This window comes from Garra rufa, chromosome 6 (genome assembly GCF_049309525.1).
Source record: "Garra rufa chromosome 6, GarRuf1.0, whole genome shotgun sequence".
Taxonomy (NCBI): Eukaryota; Metazoa; Chordata; class Actinopteri; order Cypriniformes; family Cyprinidae; genus Garra; species Garra rufa.
The window spans coordinates 50385066-50396997 of NC_133366.1; the positions used below are offsets into that span (position 1 = coordinate 50385066).

The 11932-nt window shown below is 37.1% G+C and overlaps 1 protein-coding gene across 1 annotated transcript; it reads right to left on the reverse strand.

Moving 5' to 3' along the window:
- Nucleotides 1-2730: 2730 nt before the first annotated feature.
- slitrk6 (SLIT and NTRK-like family, member 6) lies at nucleotides 2731-6535 on the reverse strand. Its single transcript, XM_073842211.1, has one exon. The coding sequence runs from the start codon at nucleotides 6513-6515 to the stop codon at nucleotides 4044-4046; it is 2472 nt and encodes an 823-aa protein (XP_073698312.1). The 5' UTR covers nucleotides 6516-6535; the 3' UTR covers nucleotides 2731-4043.
- Nucleotides 6536-11932: the final 5397 nt, after the last annotated feature.

Genomic DNA, 11932 nt, shown 5'->3' on the forward strand with positions numbered 1-11932 from the left:
AATACTTTTAAAATGTAAATATTTGTATTCTTTTGAAGATGCACACAGCAAGGCAGATGCAAATGAGTGTTGCTTATTTGCATATTATTATAATAATATTTTTTTATTTTTTTTATTTGATTCAATGTTCTTTTGGTGCTTCATTCAGTTTGCAAATAACTTATTATTATTAAAAAAATATATGTATACAAATTGTAATTTTTTTTTTTGCATACAGCAAATCAGATGTACATACTTTATTTTTATATATTATATATTTATTTAATTATCTCTAATATGTGACCCTGGACCACAAAACCAGTCATAAGTTTAAATTTTACAAAACTGAGATGTATACATCATATGAAAGCTCAATAAATAAGCTTTCTATTGTTGTATGGTTTGTTAGGACAGGACAATATTTGTTCGAGATACATCTATTTGAAAATCTGGAATCTGAGGGTGCAAAAACATCTAAATACTGAGAAAATCACCTTTAAAGTTCTCCAAATTAAGTTCTTAACAATGCATATTACTAATTAAAAATTACATTTTGATATATTTATAGTAGAAATTTTACAAAAAATCTTCATGGAACATGATCTTTACTTAATTTCCTAATGATTTTTGACATAAAAGAAAGATCTATAATTTTGACCCATACTATGTATTTTTGGCTGTTGCTACAAATATACCCCAGCGACTTAAGACTGGTTTTGTGGTCCAGGGTCACATATAATCTGCACTTTGATATTTTAATATACATTAAAAAAAAAGTGTGAAATCCAAGTTTTTAAGAGCTATTTTGTTTGTGGACTGAACTATACAGTTTTTAAATATGCATTCAGTCCTTGGAAGTGTATTTGAACAGTCAAACATAAGGACTTACCTTCAGGTATGCCTATTTAGAAATAATATGCTTAATTTTATTGCTATTATTTGTGTATGTATGGATATAGACAGTGTTTATATATGTCTGTTGCAGCACTCGATGGTCCAGACATTGGTATGTTTAAACTGCAGGTCTAAAAGTACATTTTGTGCTGAACCAGACCTGCCACTGCCAATAATTTCAAGCATGTTTCAGTTCAGATCTATTCTATCAAAGATGCATTGATGTGCATTAGAGGTTACATGGATTTGTTGGCAACATACAACACGAGCAATTCATCTATAGATCGTGAGGGCAGACATGCCGAGTTCATTACTCAAGATCTCCCCAGAGAAAAAGCGATTGCTATGCCTATGTAGCGAATTACATAGAAAGCCCACTAGTAGCATCTGACTCTAATGGAGGCTGTTTAGTTTTCTCAGATATTTACATTCCCTTCTGTGCTTACACAGAGAACCGTTAAGTCACGGAGTCTCAGACGATTTGACATAATGTGAACATCTTTTATACACCTTGTTTGAATGGTTCTGCTAGGATAACTTGTAGATAATACATTTTAAAGCCCTTGAGATTTCACAGAATGTGAAATACCTGCAAAATTGTGAAAAGGTCTTGAAAAACCTCAGTGTCTTTCAGTAGAGCAATATTGTCCCTTAGAATGTCATCAACATAAATGACCTGTGTCGGTTCGTTACATCCATTTTTGCACATCCTCTGCAGAGGATTTTGTAGAGGAGTTCAGGATAAAAAAAATTAGGTATGTGCACTGAAGCGCAGAGGACTCTGCCTAAAACTGGTATTTAGAGGGCATAATAAAGAATAGATGGTAGATACCAAGCTCTCAGCACCTTGCGAAGAAAAAAAAACAACAACCTGCAGTCGAATATATCAAGTGTAAGTGCCAGTATACAATACTCATTTCCAGCAATGTGAGAGAGTCTCTGCCTTTGTTTGTTTCCTTGCTGAAATATTCACTCCGTGATAATTTGCATTCTTGAAAATAAAGAAAACCACTCCTGAAAGTGAACACTGTTTTGCACTTTAGTGGACGTTGCAAAAAGTGACTTGTCAAAAGTCATTGGCCACACTTTTGCAACCATCCATTTGGTTTTAATGCTCTCAAGCCTTTCCTTCCCAGGTGACTTCCTTTTCTCAAGGGAGGGCGGAAATTACTCAGGTTGATGTGAATGATTCTACCTGATGGTTAATGGAACAATATTGGAAAGCCACTTAGGCGAGGAGAAAGGGAAGATGAAAGTGTGGAGTGGATGAAAGGAAGCCTTCAGCATTGTGAGGAGCAATTGAATGTTGCACACTGCTTGCGTGCTCAAAAAGGCTCTTTTGGAGAAACGAGGGTCTGACAGAATTATGTTTGGCAATGGCAAGCTGTCAAGTTCACAAGCTGACACGAGCGACTTTTGTGGGATGTTTGGGTGTGATTTACGGCTTCAGTGTTATTAGAGATGAAATCAGCTCAATGCTGTTTTTGAAATGTCATAAATTTTCAAAATTGTAAAAACTGTACATGTTTTAAAACATATCTGATATGTTTATTCTCACAGAAGCTGCCATTATTACTGTTAGTTCACAAACTAGAAAAGAATAAATCATAGATCAGTGCTTCTCGTCTGGTTTTGCTTAAGTGCAACCCATTTTTAAAGTGGTCTTGATCCTATTTTCTTTTACTTTGTGTACAGTATATTTGCTCTTGGTTTGAGGATAAGGACATGTCAAGGAGATGTAATTTGTCCAATTTGACTAGCTTCTATCCAGTGACAGACCAAAATACCCTAACTGAATTTACTTATTTACTTGTACCATGTGCTATTCGTGCTACTGGCCATAATATTGCAATACACTCTATTTAGTTTATTTTATTTTTTATTTACAGCTTAATTGGTACCACATTAAAGGCACACAAACATATATAAATGTTAACTTATGTACAAATATACAGAATAAATAACTCTCATCCACACTTGTACAAAATAAAGCTATGGTGCTCTTCCATACAGTAAAACATCTCAAGGCTTAACACAATAATTTGTGTGCATATTTTCTCTATACATATACATATATAGATATATATTTTCTTTTCTTCTCCAGCCAGATAATGAAGATAAAACACCCTGCATAATTGTCATGCTGAAAGAAAATAGTCGGATATGATTTGTGTTTTCAAAAGGAACTTTAAACAACATTATTATACAAACCAGACGCTACACTACTTGGTTTTCCTATGGGAAAAATGGCATAGACTGTGCGGCCCCACAACGTGATTGTCATCAACCACCTTTAAATGGTATTTTAAGTAGTGCAATTCTTTTCCTTTCATTTTCTCCAAGGATGCCCAGCAGAGTTTTTGTCCATATCAAAAGCAGTGGAGGTAATGAGCAAGTGGGTCTGTATGACATGATTTCTGAACAAACTCTCCAGGCGTGTTGAGAATTCCAGGTGAGAGGCCAATTTCAGGCACGATAAATGAGCCCACTCATAAAGTCTGGCCTCAGGGTCAAAACAATAGCCATTTGGCAAGCTACTCGCTCTTGATGACGCCTTATTTATTCATAAATGCAATTTCAGGCATCTTGAGATCCAAATACAGCCATTTTTTAATATTTAATGAACAAAAAACTGTGTTGGGAATGTTTAATTCAAAACTTAGCAAATCAGGGAATGACTTAACTAACCGTGAATGTTTTGTCTGACAGAAAAAAAGGAAGGAAAACACATTTTCTTCCATTGCTACAGATAAACGGTGCTTGAAGATCTGTCACGTACATAATAAGAGACACACAGATAGAAATGTGAAGTGACTCTATGCTAGTCTTCCCTACCAAACATAAAGAGAATGCATTAACCACAACTCAAAACAAATGTTCTGGTATCAAAGCCAATCTTGTCCAAAGACAGCACTTTGCGACACTCTCTTTGTGACTGGAATTTTGTTAGAATGCATAATCCATCATCTGCAATGTCCAATAGCATGCTAACGCTAAAAGTCCACCTGAAATTAAACATTGTGTCCGCGTCAAAATGATTGTATCATAAGAATTGCCTCTACTCTGACGTTGTTTTATTATAACTCTCGCGGGCTAAATCAGAACTCAGAATGAACTGTCAAGGCACTTGGAGTATCATTTGTCAAATCAAAGTATACAGTGTACTTATCTCAGTTGAAAGTCGTTTGATGCTCTAAGACTTCTAAATAGTCTGGTTCGGCATGTAAGTTGGCTTTGAGTTCAAAGTACTCGTTTTTAGTCTGTTCCACCATGACCTTCCGTGGCCTCGTATAAACAAGAGTCTCCATTAGTTTAAGCTCTTTGTGATGGTTGGGAACTTGCATGTCCACAGCTGGTTGTAGCTGTGATATGTTTTTCCTGAGATATTCGGTGAGGCTGAGCTGTTGGAGCTCCCGTTCCCTTTCTAAGATGTTCTTGTACAAGGAGCTGGCATCTCCTAAACTCACAAACTCAGCGGGGTAGTCGGTCACGGCCCTGAACTTCATGCTGGGTCCCGTAAGTAGGGAGTCGCTCTCCTTGTCAAGGATGCTATGGCAGATATGCTTATGTTTCTCACTGTCGTACTCGTCTAACTCGTATTCCTTGTGTTGAGAGCAGTAACTAGGGTTCCTGCAGACCTGAACGATGGGGCTACGGGAAGGTTCGTCATACATGCCTGGTCCTTGCCTTTCGGTTACGTGGTGGGTGGTCTTCTGGCCGTACATGCTGTAGTGCAGGTGAATGGGACTGCTCTCGCGAGGTTGCTCCTCGGCTTGTTTCTTCTTGGCCTGTCTTCGCCGACGGTGTAGCACAAACACAATGATTCCTGCGGCGCAGAAAATGAATGTCAGAAAGAGAATGAGAAGGCAGAGGATGAGCACTGATAGTGGCACTGCTTCTGTCAGAGACCGGAAGAAGCCACTGGTGCCAATTCCTGGCGCAGGTGTGACGATAGCATCCTTGTCTCCAGGTAAGGACTTAAAGGTGACCAAGCCAGGACAGAGAGCATCATGCTTCAGGTTTCTGACCTCAGCAGTAGACAGTTTTTGAGGAGTGTGGCATAAGATGCTACCCACCACGGTGTCCTTGCTTAGCTTTTCCACCCACTGTTTGAGGCTGACCAAATCGCAAGTGCAGTCCCAAGGATTGTCCTCAAGATAAATTTGCTCCAAATAATTCAGCTGGTCCAGGACATTACTCACTGGTAAGTGCATAAAGACATTTTTTCTTAGGCTCAGTTTCACCAAGGGTACATTACGAAATATTTGTGCAGGGAGAGTGTTGAGTAGATTGTTGTTGAGGAACAGGAGCTTTAGATTTGTCAGAGGATTAAACGATCCAGCCTCAATGTCTTTGATGGCATTATGCTCCAAGTACAAGTATTCCAAGTTGTGAAGGCCAAGAAACATTGTTGCTGAGATTTTCTCTATCCTGTTTCCATTCAGGTACAGCTTTTTCAAATTGCTCAAACTCAGAAAGGTTTCATTGTCAATGTAGTCTATTTGGTTGTTTGCCAAATTGAGCAATTCCAAACTGTCGTATGTCACAAAGTCATATTTGACAAGTCGCTGTATCATATTTCCTGTCAAAAACAGTTTGGTTGGGCTTTGTTCAAGAATGCCTACATCAGATATCCTTTGAATGCCTCGGTCCTCACAGTGCATTAAAAAACCCATGCTTTGGGGAGGACAAGAGCACATTGGCACACAAAATGTCCCTAGGCCGTTTGCAGGTGTGGGGATTTTTGTGCCATCGTTGACATTCGGTATCTGAACAACCTTGGTGGATGGGGTGACAACCATATCTAGAGACTTTGATGGCTCTTCGAGATTGATGTCGGCATGGGAGGGGCAGAGTAAATCCCTCTTGACCCTGGCCAAAGAAAGGCCCCTAAGATCTTCAGGCCTGTTGCAAACCACCTCGCCGATGGACGACTGCGCTCGCATGTTCTCGATCCAGACCTTCAAATGCAAGATTTCGCAATTGCACACCCAGTCGTTGTCCTCCAACAGAAGCTCCATGATACGACCAATATGCTCCAGGAAACCCACGTACGGCAGTGTCTGCAGCTTGTTCCCACGCAGATCCAAATGTGTCAGAGGCACAAAGCGGAAAATGTTGCTTGGAAGGAACTCGATAGAGTTGTCATTGAGGATCAGAACTTTAAGACGGACAAGCTTGCTGAAGGCCCCAGGCTCCACGACCCGGATGAAGTTGGTGTCCGCCTGAAGGTATTCCAAATTTACCAAGCCGTGAAATGTGTCCTCCTTCAGCATGACCAGGAAGTTGCTGTTTATGTGCAGCTTTTTCAGGGATCCCAGCGCACTGAACACACCAGGTTCAAGCTCCTGTATGCTGTTGGCACCAAGATGTAAGGTGACGGCGTTCTTGAAAGCATCCACATCCTCTGCAAGTAACTCCACTAGGTCATTCTTGTACAGATTTAAATGGAAAGGTATATCTGACGGTACTTTCACATCTGCAATTTTGCTTATGTTTCTGTCTTCGCAGTTTATGTACAAGTGTCCATCTTTCTCTTCACAGGTGCACAAAGATTCGCAAGCTCCTCCGTACTTGGGCTCAGCATCTCCAAAACTAGCACCAGCAAAGAAGACGCAAATGAAAACGATCCTGACCAGCATTTTTCTTTTCCTTGCTTGTATCTAAAAAGGGAAAGAGAAGGGAAGGTAATTACTGAGTGCAGTTAGCAAACTCATAAAATAACACCGAATTATTGGAATCATTGCAAGTGCTGAATCTAATGAAATAAACAGGCTAAAAAGAAAGCTGTGCCCAAATGCAGATCTTCACAAGTTTACAAATTAGTAAAGCTATTAAAAACCTGTTGCTAACGTATTGCATTTTATTATTGCATACAAGCAGTGAGTGGAACACTAGAACCCTCAACAACTAATGCTGTAATAGTCCTAAATGAATAATTTGCTTGCGTCATTGATGATGATGATAATAGTGATGATTATATCATATTACATACTTAGGGAAATAATTAAGTATCTCAAATTACTGGGATAATTACATTCTAATCAAGAAACAGACTTGTGCTTATGTCTTATAATTTGTAGATCAAGTAAGCGAGCAAACTGAACTCTTTTTCACAGTGAAAGCAAAGAATTTAAATGCATGCATAGCTTATATTTTACCACGACATACTGAATGATGCACAATTTACTTCACAGTGTTCAGCAGCAGACACCCTGTGAGATTTCCCTGCATAATTAGACTGGTTTTCCTGACCTTATTACCTCAAACATCTGGATGAGTGTTCTTTAAGATCCTATAATCCTCTCACTATGCCAGCAATTATACCTCAGAATTAATTTGAATGAAACAGAAGTGAGTTGTTCATAAACAATGCACAAGTTAGTAATCTCAGTATGAATATATTTGTCTTATTTGTGGGGTTGGAGCCAAGAACTGGTTCTTATTTAGAACCTGTTTTTTCTTTTAACTAGAACAGAATTACAGTTAATGTTACATGTATGTGCAGTTCGTGTGCTGACTCACAATAGTATTTTCATTGTGTCTTTCATGTATCACTATTGAGCGGCACAGAAAAACCACTACGGAATATGACTTTTGAGTATTCAAAAAATATAGCTTCGTCAGCACTGTCCCATTTGTGAATCAATGACTCTTATAAGTCTCATGAGTAAATACTTGTCAGTGAATCAAAACCATACAGCAGACCCAGCATAGTTTTCTGGAACAAATGATTCTTATGAGTTGGTATGTTTTTAGAAAGTTAAAATATAGGGCAGTGTAGTCCAACCGACTCTACAAGAAACACTTTTATGAACCGGTTGTTTTAGTGATTCAAACACATATGGCTTCCAGCTGTGACATATTGTACTGATGAGACTTAAATCAGAGACTGTTGACTGACTTGTTGTTCACATGACAATGTGTAAATATTTATTATATCCTTTGACAGTTGCATTTGTTAAAAAATGAATGAATGGAATTAATTATTGAATATATATAAAAAAAAAAAAAAAAGATTGAAAAATAAATTTTTAAAACACCTTTTGCAACAAATTATCATGATTTGGCAAAGTATTTCTTCCTCACAAGTCCAAAAAGGATATTTAATATACACTGCAAAAAATGCTTTTCTTAATTAGAATATTCTAGACAAGTAAAAAAATATTGTCTTATTTTCAGAAAAAAGAACAAGCAAAATAATCTGCCAGTGGGGTAAGCAAAAAAATCTTATTTTAAACTGAAAACAAGATTGTTTTTCTTACCCAATTTGTTTCAAGCAAAAATGCATAAAATGTTGACTTTTTTTTCTGAAAATTAGACAATAATTGTTACTCGTCTAGAAAATCCTTCTTGATTTAAGAATTTGTAGATATTTTGGCTGGAAACAAGACAAAAGATCTAAGTAAGGAAAGCATTTTGTACAGTGTAAAACTATTATTAAGAGGAATCAGTATTAAAATAGTTGCATTCATATGAATCATATGACTACTTATTTCTGCCAGGTTTTATTTTGGAAAAAATTTCAGGAGAAATATCTGAGAAAGACGATAAAGTAGACCATCTCAGATTATGATAAAAATCTGCATTTAAATGTAAGAGATTTCTGTATGAAACATTTCTCATACAATTCTCCCAAGACCAAATGATCGGATCTCTATATCCTATATGCATGTCAACAATTGTTTCATTTGAATATTTTCATCTTCAAAGAAACTTGATACATGTCTAGGACAAAGTTGATATTTAAATGAAACATAAATCCCCGGAGCAACCTCTTCCTCATACAGTTCCACTGAAGGAAAATAACCACACGTTACTCTTCCTTAAAATGTAATTTAAAGCGACATAACACAGTTCCATGCAAATTAACTGAAACATAAAACACCCTTGAGTCCTGGAGAATCTGCGAAGAATGAAAGACTTCCCAATTGTATTGACATGAAATCAAACATCGAGCAGTCCGGCATGCCACATGACACCGACAGGCTGCGTGCGCTGACAACTGTGAGCAAACACGGCGTGTGAAGACAACAAAGATGGTTTTCGTCGTCTCCCTTGAGGATGCAGGTAGAACGACAGTGGAAGGGGGCGGGGGCATAAATAAAATTAGATTAAAGATTACAAAAACTGCGGGGAATATGAATGCTTACATGTCATACTATATGACAGGACAAAGAAGGGAAAAAAATGCGGTCCCATTCCTATTTTTAGCAAGCAGTGTGTGGCTGACAGTGAGGAGAGAATTTGTGGTCCATTAGAAGCCAGTGAAGCCTACATATTGCGCTCTCATGCATTTAAGCAGGGTCTAATATCCATCTACTTAACTATCTATCTATATACACACATACGCACACAGAGCTCGACCCGTGAGTCCTCATGCCTCAGGTTTACGCCCAAACTGCCTGTCTAACCCGCTCCACACATCCTTGGAGGGGAATGAGAACATCTGTCCTGATACAGCAAATTTTCCTGTATTTCTCTCGCACGGTTACCCAAAGCATAGACCATCCCATAAGAAGGAAAAGTCACGAATGAGAACTTTTGGATCTCCCAATTGTCTCTCCTGCTAGACAGTGAGGAGATTGGATGTAGAACAAATGGAGATGTTTGTTTAAGGCTTCTTCTGTACCGAGAAAAGACTTTATAATCTCCAATTCACAAGTGGCAAGAAATCTCAATAATGTCGTGCTCTGATTGCTCAAGAAACACAGTCTAAAATGTAATTGCTCTTTCATACAGCAAATGAGAACAACTGAGAGAATAGTTGACTACAGAAAGAAGTATGACATTTTGAAATGAATGTGGATACACTATAAATGTTTTTTTATTTATTTTGCATTGCAAATAAAGAAAGGTTACCAGAATATGTTTTACGAGAAAATACAATATCAGTCTTTCTACTTTAAAATGTCACATTTAATTCAATGTGTAATTTGCCTTTTTTATTTTACTATCTATTTTTTGAGTGAATTTTTTTCTACACCTATTTTGTTCTTTTCAGGATTGAATTGTCTAGATAATTTGATGAAAAATCTTTAGTTTATTGAAATCCAAGACTAACCCTGTGTCCCAATGTTCATATTTATATTACACCCTTAAAGTATTTACTTTGTTGGTGAAGAAAAAGTACACACTTTTAAGTGTGCAATAGAAGAGTAGGCAAACTTTGGGACATACTAACATGTCACACAACTGCGTCTTTACCCTGTCAAAGTAAACTGGCCTGACAATCATCTTGTCACAGTTAACATCCTCCACATTTCATTTAATTTAACATCCTACCGTATTGGAGAGAAAAGAAGTAGCACGTTGATCTGCCATTCGCGGGTCTTTCATGTCGAAAACTATTTTCTGCATAATGATACATTTAAAAGTTAACAACCAAACAGTTGTTTTTTAAAGTTCACATTGCTGTTGCAGATGAAATATAACACAGATAACATTAAACAAATATATATTTTTAACAGGTTAAATGTTGATTATTAGTAACTTAAACCCCTTTTTCTTTTTTGCTTGTAGTTTTTTAACACGTTTCATTCGTGTTTGTAGTTCTGGACCGAATCCTTTCCCAAAGCGCAATGGATTGTGGACAATATTAGCCATTAGAGCACGGATTCACACCTCAAAAATCGACCTGAAATAGTAGACCATCTCAGGTAGACTTTTCAGCATACTATGCTTTGGGACACACTTATTGTAATCTCACACACTATTAAGGATGGATAGTATGAGCATTGGGACACAGGGTTAGTATCTTGTCAAGCCTGGACACGAGCCTTAGACTACTATGGTTCTTTTTCAAAGTGCAAAAATCCATAAAAACCCTCAGCAAACATCTCCATTTACTTTCAATTTAATCTCATTGCTGTCTAGGAGAAACAATTATATTGAAGAGATCTCTTTTGGGATTTTTTCTTTCTCCTATGGGTATATTCTTGTCCTTTTGTTTAATTCAATTAAATTCTGCGGTTTCTGATTTGTAGTTGGAATGATTATAGGAGAGATCTTATGTTACAGTAATCTATGATATCTAAGAGAAACGATTGAGATATTAAAGAGATTTTAGCTGTTATTTTTCTTGTCCTTTTTTGTTCTTAAACAGGTGACAAACTTTGAATTATTCAAAGCTGACAACTACACTCTTAAAAAAAAAAAAAAAAAGCCATCTTTGGTTCCACAAAGAACCATTCAGTCAAAGGATCTTTAAAGAACCATCTCCTTCTTACCTCTTTATAACCTGAAGAACCTTCTTTCGCCAAAAAGAACCTTTTGTGAAACAGAAAGGTTCTTCAGATGTTTAAAGCTCTTTATGGAACCATTTAGACAAGAAATGTTCTTCTATGGCATCGTGAAGCACCTTTATTTTTAAGAGTGTATAAAATAAATAAATACATTGCTGTAGAAATGTATTTACAACTCAGATGGCTAGGAAATGTTTCCTTTAATTACAAAGAAATGCACTTAACACATTTAATTAAACATGGAATTTTGATGTATAAAAAACAAAATCGTATGTTCTTGTAAAACGTACAGTACTCTGTTTTATTTACAGCTTTGAAAAATCATATTTCACGGTGTACAATCCCAGTAACACATTTGTTCCAACTGAAGTGACATATGCCAGCAAAAATGGAAGACATCCAAAGATATATATTGTAACACTGTATCCACCCCACATCATGCACACATATGCATGTGTGTGTGTATATATATATATATGCAAAATTGCCAGTTCCGCTGAACATTAGACCAGAATGCAGAATCCATCACAGCAGCACATTGGTGAATGTTCGATGACATTGTTTGATATTATATGTCCCGTGAAACATTCAAATAAATTAAAGCAAAGAAAAATAACCCCCAAGGCTATTTTGTATGAGTCTACTGAACTTGTTTGCGGCTCAGAGCTTCATATCCATAACCGAGGAAATATAGTGTGCGCTTCTCGTTTCCACTATCTTATCTTGCCATCACAATTCAGTGTCTTCTGTTCTGTGGCAATACATTTGCCACAGAATATGGCCCCATATGTGCCGTTTACCCTGCGATGTTGAAT